Source organism: Oryctolagus cuniculus, chromosome 3 (genome assembly GCF_051225735.1).
Source record: "Oryctolagus cuniculus isolate XC-2025 breed Fujian yellow rabbit chromosome 3, ASM5122573v1, whole genome shotgun sequence".
Taxonomy (NCBI): Eukaryota; Metazoa; Chordata; class Mammalia; order Lagomorpha; family Leporidae; genus Oryctolagus; species Oryctolagus cuniculus.
In genome coordinates, this window is record NC_142869.1 from 165,671,292 (window position 1) to 165,690,395 (window position 19,104).

A 19,104-nucleotide genomic window follows, 5' to 3' on the forward strand; every position below is an offset into this window, starting at 1 on the left:
GGCCCAAGGACTTAGGCCATCTTCTACTGCTTTCCCAGGTGCACTACTAGCAGGGAGCTGGATCGGAAGAGGAGAAACTGGGTTATGAACCAGCACCCACATGGGATGCTGGTGCTGCAGGTGGAGGCTTAGCCTACTACACCACAGTGCCAGCCCCAGGAAGTTTTATTTTAATCCAGCCACTTAGAGTATATATGACAGTGTAAATACAAGCTACTAAACTTAATTTATTCAGCATTTTACAGGGTTCACAAATAATGATAAAGCTAGGATGCCTCTAAATATGTTGAGATCTCAGGAATCAGGGATTAGGATAGATCCATAGTGTCTCTCTTCTAAAGAAGGAAGATTACTATTTATCATCTTCACAGCAAGCCAGGCCAACTTTCATCAATGTTTTCTCCTTAGAGTGGGGAAGTATTCCTTTCTTTTCCGCCAGGAGACTTCATCAACTTGACCCTGTGGTCAACATCTCATTTTGCTACAATTCCTAGATATATAAATGAAGTTTTCCAATTAAGATGGTATTCTTCCAGATATTCCTCTTATAGGTGTTGTTGTAGAGTTCCAACTTCTTTCACTTGACAGTGTCTTGGAGTAAGGGACACAGGAGTATAGAGCTAGAAATAAAATTTGAAGTCTGATTTTTTTTTTTCAATTTGGCAGGCTTTTCCTCTCAATGCTGCCGTTTTTGCTAGCACTTCTGAGAATATTGCCGTAACAGTATGGGCATGCTGGCAAAACAAAACAAAACAAAAGCAGCATTATACAGAATTCAAGCTGGTGTGTGATAGGGAGGTGTAAGTCATTTGCTTATTTTAAAAGATTTCTTGTAAATTTAATGGGTAAATCACAGTGTGGTGCGTGTTAAACAATAATGAAATGTATTGATAATATCAGAAATATTTTCTGTTTACTGAAAACATATTCAGAAAGATTTTTGTAGCCTTAATTGTTCTTTGTCTTGTACAGTTCTAGGCTTCTGCCTAATCTCAGCGTATGCTTGTTCCTTCAGGTCCTGTGGGAATGGCTGCTGCTGCTGCCGTGGCAACAGGAAAGAAGCGGAAACGGCCTCACGTGTTCGAGTCCAACCCGTCCATCCGGAAGAGACAGCAGACACGCTTGCTTCGGTGAGGGCCCGACCCCTGCCCTTCCTGCTCCTCAAGTGCTTCGTTTGTGACAGTTAGAACACCCTTTATTAGGCTCATCGGTGATACCAGGTTGGAGTCCCTGAGGGCAGATTTAGACTTCAAAGTACTTTTATAGAATTAAATAAATGAAAACCTAGAAATGCAATTTAACAGATGTTAATATCACATTAATTCATTCAGACAAAAATTGTGTACCTGCTGCATACCAGACGTTATTCTAGGCACCGGTAATCAACTTGAAGAATACATACATAGTACGTCAGATGATGATGTGTGCTATGGGGAAAACAGAGTGAAATAAGGGAAATGGGCCAGGAGACGGGGGGAATAGTTTCTCTCTTTTACAGGCGTGGTCTGGGGAACCCTTTCTGCTGAGGCAGCCGTTGAAATGAGACCCGAAGGAACTCAAGAGGAACCACCTTGACATCTTAGGACACAGGCTGTGAAGGGACAAGGCGGCCTCGTTTGAGAAACAGCCAGGGGGAGACTGGGGAGGTGTTGTCAGACAGGTGGAGAGCCACCTCCAGATGCCCTGTAGTTCAGCTTCAGGGCTTCAGCTCTCTGCTGAGTGAGGTGGCAAGTCAGTGAAGGCTTTTGACCAGAGAGATGATAAAATCTGACAGATTTTTCAAGAGTCACTGAAGCTACTGTGTTGAGAACAGACTTTAGCGGTGTAAGAATGGAAGCAGGGAGGCCGATCAGTAACATGTAGAGTCCGGGCCAGAAAGGATGGCGTCTTACAACCAGGATGGCAGCAGCAGGGGTGGTAAGAAGTGGGCAAGTTCTGGATACATGTCAAAAGTCAGCTCAGCACGGTTCATCGTTGGATGGGATGTGAGGTTCAGGCTTAAGGAGGAGAGAAGTGACCTCACGATTTTGAGTATTTCTGGAAGGACTGAGAGGACATTTACTGGAGAAGAGGGGCAGTGTGGGAGTGAGCGTAAGACAAAATCAGGAATTTGATTTTCAACATGTTAACCCTATGATGCCTCTTAACCATTAGGTGGAATTCCAAGGAGAAGTCTTGGGGTATGGGCATGTAGGCAGTATTTAAAGCTGTGACTGGTAGCCAGTGTTGTGGCACAGTGAGTTAAGCCACCACCTGCAACACAAGCATCCCATGTGAACGCTGGTTCGTTCAGTCCCAGCTGCTTCACTTCTGATCCAGCTCCCTGGGAAAGCAGGGGAAGTTGGCCAAGTGCTTGGTTCCCTACCAGCTACATGGGAGACCTGGATGGAGTTCCACACTCCCAGCTTCAACCTGGTCACTGTGACCATTTGGAACCAGCAGATGGAAGGTCTCTCTCTCTGGCGCGCGCGCTCTCTCTCTCTCTCTCTCTCATTATGCCTTTCAAATAAATGAATAAATTGTTATAAAAATACATGAAGCCCAGACTGGTTGAAATCACTTAGGGAGGGAATATGGACTGAGGCCTGAAGTGCTCCACCCTTTAGAGAGTGGAGAGATGGGGGCAACCAGTGAGTCAGGAGAAAAATCAGGAGAATGGTGTCCCCGACACCCAGGGCAGAAAGTATTCCAAGAGTGAGGGCATGTGCTCATCTCTGTCAGCTGCTGCTGATGGCTTGAATAGGAGACAAACTGACGGCTCGATTTAACAACATGGAGATCATGACTGAACTGGAAATGCGTTTTCAAAAGAGTGGTAAAAGTGAAAAGATTGGATGTATTCAAGAAAGAATGGGGAGAGAGAAATTGGTGGCAGTGAACCTAAACCATTCTTTCAGATGGTCCTTTGCTTACCAGTCCCTTGAAAGGGTAGACCATGTGCCCAGGAGATTTCTGAAGTGTAGAACTTTATGTTCCCAGGACTAGAGGAAAAGGAATGTTTGCTATATGGTGGTCCCCTCCTTACTGGATAGTTTGCTTTCCACTAGTTCAGTCACCCAGGGTCAGCCACAGTTTAAAAATATTAAATGGAACATGCCAGCAATAATTCATAAGCTTTAAATAACTTTCATGGTATATTTTACTGATTATTTTATAAGTAGTATTGTTACTCTCACTTTGCCTAGTTTGTAAGTTAAGCTTTATTATGGGAATGTACATATAGGTAAAAACATAGTCTATGTAGGGTTTGGTGCTGTCCATGGTCTTGGGCATTTACTAGGGGTCCTGTCACATATCCCCTGTGTAGGCAGAACTACTCTATAGAAAAGGTTCTTCTCATTCCATTTTTGTTTGTAATATACTACAGGACTGAGAATTATTATTTAATATTTGTATCAATGAAAATCTGAAGCTACACAATTTTTTTAAGATTTATTTATTTTATTTGAAAGTCAGAGTTACACAGAGAGAAGAGTGGCAGAGAGAGAGAGAGAGATCTTCCATCTGATGGTTCACTCCCCAGTTGGCCGCAATGGCTGGAGCTGGAGCTGTGCTGATCTGAAGCCAGGAGCCAGGAGCTTCTTCCGGGTCTCCCACGTGGGTGCAGGGGCCCAAGGACTTGGGCCATCCTCTGCTGCTTCCCAGGCCTTAGCAGAGAGCTGGATAGGAAGTGGAGCAGGAACTCGAACCAGCACCCATATGGGATGCCGGCACTTCAGGCCATTACCTGCTGCACCACAGCGCTGGCCCCCACAAATTTTGATATAGTATTTTTGGGTAACATGTCTGTGATATATAATCAATGACTGTATCAATAAAAAATCAGAAGCAAGTCACTTGAGCACCTTCGTTAAGCATGGAGATGATATAACAGCCACAGGAGGACAGCTCGGCAGCAGTCTTTATGATTGTAAGTGGCAGTGACTCAGCTGTGCTGCTGAGATCAGGGGAGTGATACTCATTGGTAAATTATGTCATGGCCGGGTCCCAAACCAGAACCCTCAGGAAGCCCTTGATTCAGTGGACTAGTCATTGAACCTTAAGAGAGAGGTATGCGTGTATTTCTGCTTAATAGGATATCAGACCTCACATTTTCCTTTCCACATTTAGGGTAAAAGAAATTTTGTCTGATCAGGGTAATTTATCTCAATTCAAGATAAGTTTTGTCTTTTTTTTTTTTTTTTTTTAATTTGAAGGGCCAGTAGAGCTGTGGGGGAGAGGGCAGGGCTTCCATCCACACTGGTTGACCCCAACAGCCAGGGCTAGGCCAGGCCAAAAGCAGGAGCCAAGAACTCTAGCTGGGTCTCCCACATGGTGACACGTACCAAAATACGTGAGCCATCACCTGCTGCCTCCCAGGACCAAAATACGTGAGCCATCACCTGCTGCCTCTCAGGATGCACCTTAGCAGGAAGCTGGACCAGAAGTGGCTACAGGATGCAGACCCCAGCATGTCAGTGTGGGATGCAAATGTTTCGAGCAGTAGCTTAACTGCTCACCATAGCTCCCCTCCTCCCCCCATCGACTTTAACTGTTTCTTTGTCGTTTCATTCTGATTCAGCAAACTTCGAGCCACGTTAGATGAATACACTACTCGCGTGGGACAGCAAGCCATTGTTCTCTGTATCTCACCCTCCAAACCCAACCCCGTCTTTAAAGTGTTTGGTGCAGCACCTTTGGAGAATGTGGTAAGTTAGAACTCGCTGTCTTTCCAGATGGGCTCTGCTTTCCGTGGATTCTCGTTCCATTCTTCTGACCCTGTGTCTAGTACAGTAGTTGGCATTTCTGTCCTTGCCGCATGGAGGGGTAGGAGTGGGAATTGGTTTTCAAACCACTCCAGGCAGATCAAACCAAAAAGAATAATTATTCTTTCTACTTCTTATAACAAGATATTTTACTTCACCACATGCCATGAAAACAATTGTGGTTTTTTTGTTAAGAAATCAATGTAAGGATTTGTGAGAAAATTAATGATAAATGTCAAAGTAAAATGGTAGATGTCAAATTTTTGAGGCAAAACTGGGAGCATTTTATGGATCAGATATTTAAAATTCCTTTGGGGGTATTTCTTCAAAAAATTGATTTAACATGCTACTTCAATTTGGAAATATGTTTGAATTTTTGATTGTCACCATCTTTAATAAATTTTCAAAACAATATTTTGTCCTTGCAAACTTGTATGATGTGAACTATTCTTTCTCTGACCAAAATAACTTTGAGTCATTTGTACGATGATGATCTGTGGAGATTTAAATTACATTTTGCTTTTATGAGGATAAAATTTGTTAGCCTAAAATGACATTTGTAAGACATCTTCAGAAAGTTCAGGGAATATGCATACTATGAGAAAACTTTTTTCAAAAATTTTTTTCAAAATTTGTTTTGCATCCAAATAAACTTTTTTGTTTGAAGTTTTCTCACCACTCTGTGAAACCCTGGAATTAGAACGCATATTAGGGACTTTGCTTACAGGAAGGCTTCTAGTTCAAGTGGTGCCTGACAAGCAGCCTCACTGTCACACAGCTGAGCGGTAGGAATTCTGGGCTCCTCTTCTCTGTGCTGAAGTCTAAGCACAATTCTGTACTAGCAGTAATGGCAGTGTGGTATCAGAGAGCCACTCAGGGGACCCGGAAAAACTCCTCTGCAGATTACTCACTTGGAAATTAACTGCTAGAGGTCTTCATAGAATACAAGTCGATACAGACTCTATGAGACAGGACAGACTAGACTGAGACAAGAAGCCTTGTGTATCTCACCACAAGTACAGTTCTTAACGTACAAATGCCAGTTCAGTCAGAAGCAGGATGGGCCTTCTGGGGCACTAAACAGGAAAAGCAGAACCAAGACTGTGTTCTAAAGACAGTAAACACGGGAAGAGTTTAAAAAATGAAACACAAAGTGTAGAACAAGGTTGACTAAGCCTCTGCCTGCGATGCCAGTATCCCATATGGGTGCCGATTGGTGTCCCGGCTCCTGCATTTCCAGTCCAGCTCCCTGCTATGGCCTGGGAAAGCAGTGGAAGATGGCCCAAGTCCTTGGGCCCCTGCCACTCATGTGGGAGACCTTAAAGACGCTCCTGGCTTCAGCCTGGCCCAGCCCTGGCTGTTGTGAACAACAACAGTGAATGGAAGTTGTCTTTCCCTTTCTCTGTAACTCTGACTTTCAATTAAATAAATAAATCTAAAAAAAAAAAAGAAAGAAAAAGAAAAATCAAGATATACAAGTATAAAAGTATACAAATACAAGTAAGGCCAAATTAATTCTGTTATAAATGTAAATATAAATGCATTAAACTGCCTTGTTAAGGACAGAGATGCTCTTTCCTATTGGAACAGCAATAACCCGGATCAAAACTTCAATTTTTACTACTCAAAAATCTTGAAAGCAGCTGCAAATGGTACCATCAGCAACTGAAAAGACAACTCAGAGAACGAGAGAAAAAGTTTGCAAATCATCTGTCTGTTAAAAGAAAACTGTTTTATATATCTAGGATACATCAAGAACTCTTAGCAATAAGAAGACAAATAACCCAATTTTAAAATGGGTGAAGGATCTAGGGAAGATGTAGAAATGGCCAGTGAGCACATGAACACTCATGGATAATCACTTATCATTAATCACTAGTATTGGCTATTATCAATCATTAGTGTTAATCTTAGATAAATCCAACTCAAAAGCCACAGTGAGATACCATTTCATACCTACTAGGATGACTGCGATCAAAGAGACAAACAATAAATTTGGTGAGGATTTGAAGAAACTGGAATTCTCACGTTGTTGGTGAGCATGTGAAGTGGGACAGCTGCGTTGGAAAACATTAATGTTAAAGTTGATTGACTGTGTGGACTAGTAATTTTGCTCCTGTTAGATCCGAAAGAACTGAAAACGCATGTTCACACATACTGCATTCGTAGAAGCGTTATTCATTGTAGTCAGAAATGGAAGCCGGTGTGTAGCCCAGTAGTTAAGACGCCTGCGTTCCATGTCAGAACGCCGAGTTTGACTGCAGCTTCCCTCTGCTGCAGACTCTGAGACAGATGTGATGTCTCACAGAACTGCATCCTCGCCACCTACGCGGGAGACCTGGATTGCATTCCTGCCTCTTGGCTTTGGTCTCAGCACAGCCCTGACTGTTGTGGACATTTGAGAGTGAACCGGTGGATACCAGCTTTTCATCTCTGTTCCTCTTTCTGGCTCTCAAATAAATAAAGTAAAAGGAAAAAATTTAAATGGAAACAACTTACATTTCCATCAGCTGTTGAAAGCATAGATAAAACATAGTATATCCCTACAGTGGGAGCTTACTCTGCTGGAAAAAAGGAATTGGGTCTCATACATCCATGGCATGGTTGAACCTTGAAAACATTGTGCTGAGTGAAAGCACTTAGTCACAAAAGACCACAAATTGTATGATTCCAATGATAGACAATACCTAGAATAGGAAAATCTCGAAAGACAGAAAGTAGATTAATGGTTGTCATGGTGCTAGGGAAGAAGAAGGAAGAGCCAGTGGCTATGGGGTTCCTTCTTCATCCCCCCGGGTGGGGGTGGGGCTGGGGCAGTATGGATATGCTGATTTTTAATTGTGTACTCTAAGTGACAGAATCTGGGTGACATGGTAGGCTGCCAGTCCCTGCCACTTGTGTGGCAAAGGGAATTTCGCAGATGGGGTTAAGCTCAGGGTCTTGAGGTGGGAGGATTATCCAGAGAGGCTCTCATACATCATCAGTGTCTTTATGAGAGGGAAGCAAAATGGCTGAGAGAGGTTTTGGATCATTTTTACCACGAAGAAATGGTAAATATTTGAAGTGATAAGTATGCTAATTACTCTAGTTTTACCAATTGATGCGTCAAAGCATCTTATTTACTCCTATTTAAGAACTCAGAGCATCCAACACTTCTCAGTGATGCTGTCTCCACTGTAACTCACAGCACCCCTGAGCCCTTAGGACAGATGGACTTGGATTTCTTTGTTTGTGTGAGTGTTTTATTAATTAACGTCTGTCCCTAGCTTGATTGTGGGCTCCAAGAGGGCAAGGACTAGATCTACTTCGCTTTCCATATGCTTCTAGTGCCAAGTCCTGTGCTTGCCATGAGTACTTGCTCAATATATATGTTTTTTTATTTTTTTATTTTTTTATTTTTTTTATTTTTAACAGGCAGAGTGGACAGTGAGAGAGACAGAGAGAAAGGTCTTCCTTTTGCCGTTGGTTCACCCTCCAATGGCCGCCGCGCTGATCTGATGGCAGGAGCCAGGAGCCAGGTGCTTTTCCTGGTCTCCCATAGGGTGCAGGGCCCAAGCACCTGGGCCATCCTCCACTGCACTCCCTGGCCACAGCAGAGGGCTGGCCTGGAAGAGGGGCAACCGGGACAGAATCCGGCGCCCCGACCGGTACTAGAACCTGGTGTGCCGGCGCCGCTAGGCGGAGGATTAGCCTAGTGAGCCGCGGCGCTGGCCCGCTCAATATATTTTTTTAAGAATTCTTTATTTAGGCCGGCGTTGCGGCTCACAAGGCTAATCCTCCGCCTTGTGGCGCCGGCACACCAGGTTCTAGTCCCGGTCGGGGCGCCAGATTCTGTCCCGGTTGCCCCTCTTCCAGGCCAGCTCTCTGCTATGGCCAGGGAGTGCAGTGGAGGATGGCCCATGTGCTTGGGCCCTGCAACCCATGAGAGACCAGGATAAGTACCTGGCTCCTGCCTTCGGATCAGCGCGGTGCGTCGGCCGCAGCCCGCCAGCCATGGCGGCCATTGGAGGGTGAACCAACGGCAAAGGAAGACCTTTCTCTCTGTCTCTCTCTCTCTCACTGTCCACTCTGCCTGTCAAAAAAAAAAAAAAAAAAAAAAAAAAAAAAAAAAAAAAGAATTCTTTATTTATTTGAAGGGCAGAGTGACAGAAAATGAGAGAGAGGTCTTCCATCTTCTGTTTACTCCCTAAATGGCCATAACGACTAGGGATAGGCCAGGCCCAAGCCAGGAGCTCAGAGCTTCTTCTGAGTCTCCTGTGTGGGTGTAGGAACTGAGGGACTTGATGCTCATCTGCTGCCTCCCAGGCACATTAGCAAGAAGCTAGAACAGAAGTGTGGAGTACCCAGGACTCAAAGCAGGCACTCCAGTACAGGATGGGGGCCTTAACCTGCTGCGCTATGACGCTTGCCCCTTGCTTTGGTAATATTTATTAAATGAATAAAATATTTTACACATTTGGCAGACCTCAGAAATTTTAAAATGCTTGTTTGGTTTTTAAATCTTAATCATACATTAGATTTAAGTTGAGACCTCAAGAAGTTTCTTTTTTTTTTTTTTAAGAAGTTTCTTTTGAAAGTTTTTTAAGTTTCTTTTTTTAAAGATTTGAAGGTTTTTTTCTTTTAAGATTTTTTTTTATTTGTTTGAGAGGCAGAGTTACAGAGAGAGACAGAGAGAAAGGTCTTCCATCCACTGGTTCACTCCCCAAATGGCCACAACAGCTGGAGCTGGGCTGACCCAAAGCCAGGAGCCAGGAGCTTCTTCTGGGTCTCCCACCTGGGCGCAGGGGCCCAAGCACTTGGGCCATCTTCCACTGCCTTCCCAGGCCACAGCAGAGAGATGGATCAGAAGTGGAGCAGCTGGGTGCCCATATGGGATGCCAGCACTGCGGGTGGCGGCTTTACCTGCTACGCCACAGCACTAACCCCCATCTTTGAAGTTGAGTCATCAGTTATAGTATTTGTCCCAGTTTGTAAGTATACATTTATATTTGTAATCATTTTTGTGTTGCTCACCCCTTCTAGTTTGGACTATACACAATACTGGAGAAATCTGATAAATATTTTCTGGATAAATGATAGGATGGAGGAGCTATCAGCTTCATAAGTTGTGTATTTCGTGTTTGTAACACGGAGTAGTCAGAAAATAAGTCAAGATGAGGTCACCTCTCAGAAGGAGCCTTACGCTCTGATGGAGAGTGGGGATCCCTTGCCCTTTTCCTGAGAGTTTTGGCATCTACTACCTGTAAATATAGTGTCCTCTGAGGTTTAAAACCTTTATCTTTTTAAGCCTTTGCTCTTTAAGACAAAGCAAGGTAAAGAGGCTTACAGAATAATTCGTGTTTTGTCCTTTTGAGTATGATTCTTAGTGAAGACTTGGAAACAGAGCTAGCAAGTAACTAGAGTAAAGCATAGAGCTACCAGTGCTTACACAGGCTAATTCAGTCCTGCCCGTGCGTGTGGGCTTCTGTAGCTGGAACGTCATGCATGGAATGTTTAGGGAGAGCTGGCAGGAAAAGCACTGGCAGGTGTTGGTTTTAAAGCCGCTGTGCCCTGAGGACTGCCGTTAGCGTACTTTGATGAACTCTATAGGAGTAAGGCTAGAACTGTTTTGTTAAGAAAGACAGAGTTTCCTTTTTCTATTTTATTTATTATTTTTTTCCCTTTTCAAGAACAGTGGGAGTTTCTGAAACTCTTTTCTTGGAGTCACGAATCCCTAGCATGCAGATGGGGATACACAGGCCAGGACTAACCAGTTTTGCAAGTGCAGGAGTCACTCACATTCACAGAGGCAAAAGGTAGCTCTGGAGCTATCACCAGCTTCTTAGACATCATCTGTCTCCTTTGTTTAATTCTACCTTCTCAGTAGGTAATGCACTGTGGCCTTGATCTTGATTTCTTGTAAGTCACTCATTTGTTTACTGGGCTCTAAAAATGGTTTTAAGTTACATGAAATGTAGAAGTGCCTCAGAGTACTTCAAAAAGTTCATGGAAAATAGAATTAAAGATGGCCGGCGCCGCGACTCACTAGGCTAATCCTCCGCCTAGCGGCGCCGGCACACCGGGTTCTAGTCCCGGTTGGGGCGCCGGATTCTGTCCCGGTTGCCCCTCTTCCAGGCCAGCCCTCTGCTGTGGCCAGGGAGTGCAGTGGAGGATGGCCCAAGTGCTTGGGCCCTGCATCCGCATGGGAGACCAGGAAAAGCACCTGGCTCCTGGCTCCTGCCATCGGATCAGCGCGGTGCGCCGGCCGCAGCACGCCAGCCGTGGCGGCCATTGTAGGGTGAACCAATGGCAAAGGAAGACCTTTCTCTCTGTCTCTCTCTCTCACTGTCCACTCTGCCTGTCAAAAAATAAAAAAAAATAAAAAATAAATAAAAAATAGAATTAAAGATAAGTATATTGGCCGGCGCCGCGGCTCACTAGGCTAATCCTCTGCCTGCGGCACTGGCACACCAGGTTCTAGTCCTGGTCGGGGCGCCGGATTCTGTCCCAGTTGCCCCTCTTCCAGGCCAGCTCTCTGCTGTGGCCAGGGAGTGCAGTGGAGGATGGCCCAAGTGCTTGGGCCCTGCATCCGCATGGGAGACCAGGAGAAGCACCTGGCTCCTGGCTTTGGATCAGCGCGGTGCGTCGGCCATAGCGGCCGTTGTGGGGTGAATCAACGGAAAAGGAAGACCTTTCAAAAAATATTTATTTATTGGGACCGGCACTGTGGTAGAGCAAGTAAAGTTGCCACCTGCAGTGCCAGCATCCCATATGGGCTCCAATTCAAGTCCTGGCTGCTCCACTTCAAATCCAGGTCCCTGCTAATGTGCCTGGGAAAGCAGCAGAAGATGGTCCAAGTCCTTGGGCCCCTGTACCCACGTGGGAGACCCGGAAGAAGTTCCTGGCTTTGGATCAGCCCAGCTCTAGCCATTGCAGCCATTTGGGGAGTAAACCAGCTGATGGAAGATGTCTCTTTCTCTCTCTGCCTCTGCCTCTCTGTAACTCTGCCTTTCAAATAAATTAAACATTTATTTATTTGGAAGGTAAAGTGATGGAGGATGAGGGACACATATATATGCAGAGGTCTTCCATCTGCTGGTTCACCCCCAGAAGCCTGCAACACCTGGGGCTGGTCCAGGCCAAACACAGGAATCAGGAAATACAGATCTCACATGTAGTTGGCAAGAACTTAAATTCTGTTTCTACAAACCTTTTGAAGTGTTGTTGTATTTATTTTATTTTAAGAAAGGCTTTATTTATTTATTTGAAAGTGTTAGAGAGATTGTCCATCTGCTGGTTCACTCCCCAAATGGCCACAACAGCCAGAGCTGGGCCAGACTAAAGCTAGGAACTTCTTCTGGGTCTCCCATGTGGGTGCTGGCGCCCAAACACTTGGGCCATCTCCTGCTTTCTAGGCCATAGCAGAGGACTGGATTGGAAGTGGACCAGCCGGGACTCAAACTGGTGCCCATATGGGATGCCAGCGTCAGAGGTTTTCTGTGCTACCCCACAGTGCCAGGCCAGTGTTATACTTAAAAAGCAGTAAAAAATATGCCGGCGCCGCGGCTCACTAGGCTAATCCTCTGCCTTGCGGTGCCGGCACACCGGGTTCTAGTCCCGGTCGGGGCACCGGATTCTGTCCCGGTTGCCCCTCTTCCAGGCCAGCTCTCTGCTGTGGCCCGGTAGTGCAGTGGAGGATGGCCCAAATGCTTGGGCCCTGCACCCCATGGGAGACCAGGAGAAGCACCTGGCTCCTGCCTTCGGATCAGCACAGTGCTCCGGCCGCAGTGCGCCGGCTGCGGCGGCCATTGGAGGGTGAACCAACGGCAAAGGAAGACCTTTCTCTCTGTCTCTCTCTCTCACTGTCCACTTTGCCTATCAAAAATAAAAAAATTTAAAAAATAAAAAAACCTGAATATTAAAAAAAAGCAGTAAAATAAAAAGCATTTTGCTCATTTAACAAGCAACTGTGTGACAGTGCTAAATACCAAGTGTGAGATGAGGATACATCTAGGGCCTTGAGGCTTCAGTGTTCAGAACTAGGGATGCAGGGGACCTGGGAGACTAGAGAAGTGGAAGGAGGCGGGGAGGGAAGGGGCTGACACGGGCTGGGAGTGGAGCCAGTGTCAGGGACCACAGCCCTCGGCCAGGCTCAGGGCCAGGTGTGCTTCCGAGTTCCTGGTCTTTGTTACACCCTCAGATGACAATATCTTCTTAGTCTCAGAGGAGTTAGCAGATAAATGTTTTAGAACATTTTAAAATTATTTTTTTAATTTATAAGGGTTTATTTGAGAATCAGTCTTCTGCTGGTTCACTCCCCAGATATTCTACAACTGCTGGGGCTGGGTTAACCACGTGCGTGGCAGGGGTCCAAGTACTTGGACCATCTTCTGCTGTTTCCCAGGCATATTAACAAGTAGCTGGATGGGAAGCAGCACCATCAGGACTTGATCTGAGGCTCCAACATGGGATGCTGGCTTTGCAGGTGGCCATTATTTTATACTTACTGAAAGCACTGTTTCAGGCTTACTTAGATTTAGCTTTTAATCATACTCATTTTTGTACATACATTAAAAAAATGTAAGTGAAAGGATTAAAATATTCCTAAAACATCTTCCTTTTCAGGGTCTTGTTTCAGTCATTGTTGTCTGTGTTTTGTCCTGTAATATTGTTGCTCTGTGCATTTCTTTAAAAGATACTTTGATGTTGTCTCATTTTTTCCCCAAACCACAATGAGGTTGATGCAAATCCTTCTTTTTCTTTTTTTTTCCTTGATTTTTTAAAAAAGATTTATTTATTTGAAAGTCAGAATTACAGAGGGAGAGGGGGAGACAGAGTGAGAGAGATCTTACATTTGCTGGTTCTCTCCCAAGATGGCTACAGCAGCCAGGTCTGTGCCAGTCTGAAACCAGGAGCCACGAGCTTCTTCTGGGTCTCCCATGTGTGTGGCAGGGGCCCAAACACTTGGGCCATCTTCTGCTGTTTTTCTCAAGCCATTATCAGGGAGCAAACTTTTCAGTGCTGGTGCTTAGCTTCTCGGCTGCTGGAGTCCCGAGCCATGGGAGCCGTGGGCGCTCACGCCCTCCATGTAGGTCCACTGTGTCCCTCTAATTTCAGTAGAGTTTCCTCTGCCATTTTTTCCCTAACTCTTCCCTGAGACTACACTCTCTCCACTGTTCTTTTTTTTTTTTTTTTTTTTTTTTGACAGGCAGAGTGGACAGTGAGAGAGAGAGACAGAGAGAAAGGTCTTCCTTTGCCGTTGGTTCACCCTCCAATGGCCGCCGCGGTCGGCGCGCTGCGGCCGGCGCACCGCGCTGATCCGATGGCAGGAGCCAGGAGCCAGGTGCTTTTCCTGGTCTCCCATGGGGTGCAGGGCCCAAGCACCTGGGCCATCCTCCACTGCACTCCCTGGCCACAGCAGAGGGCTGGCCTGGAAGAGGGGCAACCGGGACAGAATCCGGCGCCCCGACCGGGACTAGAACCCGGTGTGCCGGCGCCGCTAGGCGGAGGATTAGCCTAGTGAGCCGCGGCGCCGGCCTCCACTGTTCTTAAACTCTCTTCTCCTGGGCTAGAGCAGTAAACGCCCTCCCTACTCCGCCATCTTGGAACACTTCTGTTAGTAAACAGATGCTTTGCAGACAACAGCCAAAGCTCAAATTGCTCTCTCAAATTGCGCTGAGTGACTAGTTGACTGACAGGGCAAAGTGTTGCAGTCATGTCTTCAGGGATAATAGCCGTGTGCACATATGTGCATGTGGTCATGACTGTGCCCATTGTTGCGTGGTCCACCGCAGTTTGAAGATGTATCCCAACTTCAGAGGACTGACAAATGTGAGGGGGAAATGCAGCTCCGAATTCATAGATCAGATAGAATTGAAACATTGGCTTTATTTTTCTGGGGAGAAAAAGATTTTTTAAGATTGATCAATTGATTGATTGATTGATTTTGACAGGCAGAGTTAGACAGTGAGAGAGACAGAAAGGTCTTCCTTTTCCAAGTTGGTTCACCTCTCCCCAAATGGCTGCTACAGTCGGCACACTGCGCCGATCCAAAACCAGGAGCCAGGTGCTTCCTCCTGGTCTCCCATGCAGGTGCAGGGCCCAAGCACTTGGGCCATCCTCCACTGCACTCCGGGGCTACAGCAGAGAGCTGGACTGGAAGAGGAGCAACCGGACTAGAACCCGGGGTGCCAGAGCTGCAGGCGGAAGATTAGCCAAGTGAGCCGTGGCGCCGGCCTTTTAAGATTTATTTATTTGAAAGGCAGAGTAACAGGAGAGTGGAGGGGAAGGAGAATGATTGTCCATCCACTAGTTCATCCTTCAAATGACTCAACATCCAGATCTGGGCCAGCAGAAGCTAGGAGCCAGAAATCCCGTGCTGGTCTCCCATGTGGGTGGCACTCTGCCTTCCCGCGTGCTTAAGTAGCGAGCTGGATACGAAGTGGAGCAGCTTAATTTGTTGCACTACAATGCTGGCCCCTGGAAAATTTCTGAGCTTCACCAAGAAAGCTTATATAGGAATGTAGTCTCACATTAAATTGTCTTGTGCAAATTACATTTGAAAGGCAAAGAGACAGAAATCTTCCATCTGCTGATTCACTTTCCAGATACCCATAACAGTCGAGACTGATCCAGGTCAAAGCCAGGAGCCTGGAATTCAGTTCAGGTCTCCCGTGTGGGTAGTAAGGACTGAACAACTTGAATTCCTAGAATTTTATTGACACATAAAAATGTCTGAAATTGTTTGAAACTGGCTAATTTAATGGTAATAACCTAGTGATCTCCCATCTTGGAATGCCCGATGTTTCTAGTAAAATGAAATTTGTTTTTATAATTTTACCATTCTTACTGGGGGCCTACCCCTGATATGAAATACCTGATGCACAAAAGCTCAAAGACCGGGGGCCAGTGCTGGCGTATCAGGCTAGGCGTCAGCCTGCAGTGCTGCCATCCCTTATGGGAGCACTGCCTTGCATCCTGACTGCTCTGCTTCTCATCCAACTCTGCCACACCCACGTGGGAGACCTGTGTGGGTTTCTAGGCTCTAGGCTTTGGCTTGAGCCAACCCCAGCCATTGCAGACGTTTGGGGACTGAACCAGCAGATGAAGAACCTCTCCCTGTCTGTCTCTCTCTGTCATTCTGCCTGTCAAATAAATAGATGAATATTTTTTTGAAAGTTCAAGGGACAGGGAGCCTGGGCTTAAAAATTCAGTTGTCGTTTCTCCCCTTCCCCCTCTCAGTGGGTTGATAGCATAAAAGCATTACATAGAAAATGGAAATATAGAAAGCAGAAAATAGGGTCTGGTGCTGTGGTATAGCAGATAAAGCTGCCACCTGCAGTGCTGGCATCCCATACGGACACCGGTTCAAGTCCCGGCTGCTCCACTTCCCATCCAGCTCTGCTATGGCCTGTGAAGGCAGTGGAAGCTGGCCCAAGTGCTTGGGCCCCTGCCACCCCTGGGAGGCTCAGAAGCTCCTGGCTCCTAGCTCCTGGCTTTTGCCTGGCCCAGCCCCAGCTGTTGTGGCCATCTGGGAAGTCCACCAGCTTATGGAATATCTTTTTCTCTCTTTCTCCTTCTCTGCCTGTAACTGTGCATTTCAAATGAATTGATAAGTCTTTAAAAAAGAAAAGGAGTAACAAAAAGGAAATCAGAAAATATGATCCTATAGAGGTGCTATGGCATTACCAGCTGCTTTTGTTATGAGAAATAGCAACAATTTTTATTTTTGAAATTTTTCTTTTTTATCAGAAACCAGGATAAAGCTGTTACCTCTAGAGAGATCATGAGTCTACAAGTTTGTGCTATTTTTCTTTGATTCCTTTAGTTATTGACCTGTTTGGAGGATTCTTTAACTGCAGAGGTTGTACTGCATAACCAATAAAATTTACTTTTCCAGATGGTTTGGGTGGAGTGTGGGACTCGTTATATTTTGATCCTCATAATGAGACATTTATGAGGAAGTGTGCCGTGAATGAGAGTCAGTCCACTTAGCAGAAAATCCAGGACTCAGACATCGCCAGAACTCCAGCCTCATGTTCTCCCCACCCTTTATTTTTCCTAAGATGAGACCTTGAGCCCCAAAAGCGAGGTAGTTTCCCACCCACCTTGGCACACGTCCACAGAGATGTCCTCTTCCCCTGTGTATTCTTCTGAGTGAGCGAACCCATGATTGGTGGTTGTAGGATCCACTGCCTGGTCCTTTCTGCTTACAAGTGTGCATGCATGTACAATTTGGAGCTCATTGCCAATGCCAAAGAATGAACCTGATACATGAGCCTACAGAGGTGCCACAGCTTTGAGGTTTACCTCTGTCCCCAGGGAGTACCAGAGGGACCAGGGCTAGACCCAAGGAGCTCCCTTTCACCTCAGGGCTTATTGGTAGTGGCACCATTTAAACACTGAACTACAACATGCACCTCTGATTTTCCTCTGGTTCTTTCTGGTCTAGGCTCTCATGCATTTGAATCTCCCATCTGTTTGGTATTCTGGCTTTGCAGGATGCTAACAACAATTTCAAATAGAGTACTTAAAGTTTTAGAGACATATTTGTAAGTCCTAAAGTATCTTGGAAATTACTTTGGTAATTAATTACCATAGCTAGGTGTTTATCAGAGGGCCTGGGAATTAGAGTAATGCATGTCGTTCCTGTTAGAGTGGGCACAGGTGATGGGGACTGCACTCCATAAAACCTCCTCCACATGTTCCTTTTTAGTGTCTTTACCTTAATTTCATCATCTTTTCTTTTAATTCTGTTTGGTGTGATGCCTTCAGGGCCAGTGGGTATTTTCATCTGCTAGTTGGAGAAGTGTTTGTTCCTGGGGCTCTGCAGTGGCCAGGGAGGTTAGCCCCACCCACTCTCGTGTTGCTTGGCACCAATCCTCCCTGGTTGTTGGGCATCTTGTTTACTTCTGTCCTTAATTCCCTGCAGGTGCGTAAGTACAAGAGCATGATACTGGAAGACCTGGAGTCTGCTCTGGCAGAACACGCCCCCGCGCCACAGGAGGTTAATTCAGAACTGCCGCCTCTCACCATCGACGGAATTCCAGTCTCTGTGGACAAAATGACCCAGGTGAGGGGCGGGAGGTGAGGAGGAGACACACAGAGGAGAGGCGCACGTGTGGGCGGACTCATCGGTCATCCCAGTTTTGTCCTCAGTGATACTAGGAGGGTGAGGTGCAGCTGGGGTCTGACAGAGAAGCAGGAGGAGCTGTGGAGAAGACACTGGTGCCAGGGGAGAGCACTGAACCACAGGCCTGGATGGTTCCTCCCCCTGCTGCCCGCCTGTCTCACTTAGTCTTTGTGTTAGATCAGGACACTTTCACCTGGCGGTTGGTTTGAGCAGGAGCTTGTTGGGAGTGTGATGACTCTGTCAAGTGAACCTTGAGTCTCTTTGGGCTGAGTACTGCCACATAATGGCCACGTAAACCTTCCCTCCCCAGGTACTGAAAAGGTAAACTCGGAAGGGCACCCTCCTGAGCCTTGACTCCCTCGCTCTTCCTTTGAGAAGGGAGTCAGATGTACTTAGCTCCGTAAATAGCACCCCTCAGTAATGTTGCTGGGATTATCTTTCTTACATTCTTTTTTTAAACTTAAAAATTATAGCTTGATGGGGCTGGCTCTGTGGCACAATGAGTTAAGCCACCACCTGCAGTGCTGGGATCCCATATTTATAGTATTGTATCAGAGTGCCAGTTCCAGTCCCAGCTACTTCGCTTCCAATCCGGCTCCTGCTGATGCGCCTGGGAAGCAGTGGAGGATGGCCCAAGTGCTTGGGGCCCTGCACCCATGGGAGACCAGGCTGGAGTTCTGCTTGTCTGCAGCCTAGCCCTGCCCTGTTACGGCCGCTGGGGAGTGAACCAGCAGATGGAAGATCTCTGTTTTCGTCTCTCCCTCTCTGTAACTCTATCTTCCAAATAAAACAAAAGCAAAAAACTTCATCAAAGACATTTTGATAACATACTTTCCCACCTTATTCTTTATTAATGTGCTTCTGTCTTGTTAAACTCAGTTGGCAGCTTGCTCTCCTTACCCTTCCACCAGCAGTGTTGGTCTCTGTCACTCCTGCTCTCCAGACTGTCCCCCTGCCTCACCGTGTGCACCCTGTGGGCCCTGTGGCTCCTCTTCCTCTTCTTACCTGGTCCGTGTCAGCAGGTGCTAGGACTTAGCCCTCTGCTGTTGCTCTGTCTAGTTTTTGTTCAAGTGATCTCCTAGCTACATGCTGTGTACCCCAGCTTGTAACCACCGTCAGGGGTCCAGTACCTAGAACAGATGTGCACACGCAGAACAGAACTTGGTTGTCCCCATTCCCCACTCCCACTCTGGTGTTCCCCGTGGCAGGAAGTGGTTGAACAAGTGGCAGCATGGGAGTAATACTTGC

General features: G+C 46.2%; 1 protein-coding gene across 25 annotated transcripts in view; it reads left to right on the forward strand.

Annotated features, from left to right (window-relative positions):
* Window positions 1–19,104, forward strand: part of NRF1 (nuclear respiratory factor 1) — a 163,218-nt gene that overhangs the window by 68,422 nt on the left and 75,692 nt on the right. For all 25 annotated transcript variants that reach the window (XR_016231032.1, XR_016231031.1, XR_016231027.1 and 22 more), the window contains 3 exons: window positions 1,016–1,130; window positions 4,562–4,688; window positions 17,656–17,796. Coding sequence is in view for 16 of the 25 variants with exons in the window: in XM_089328578.1 (XP_089184704.1) it covers window positions 1,016–1,130; window positions 4,562–4,688; window positions 17,656–17,796 (383 nt within the window). In the remaining 9 variants the exon portion in view is untranslated. The remainder of the gene's footprint in view (window positions 1–1,015; window positions 1,131–4,561; window positions 4,689–17,655; window positions 17,797–19,104) is intronic.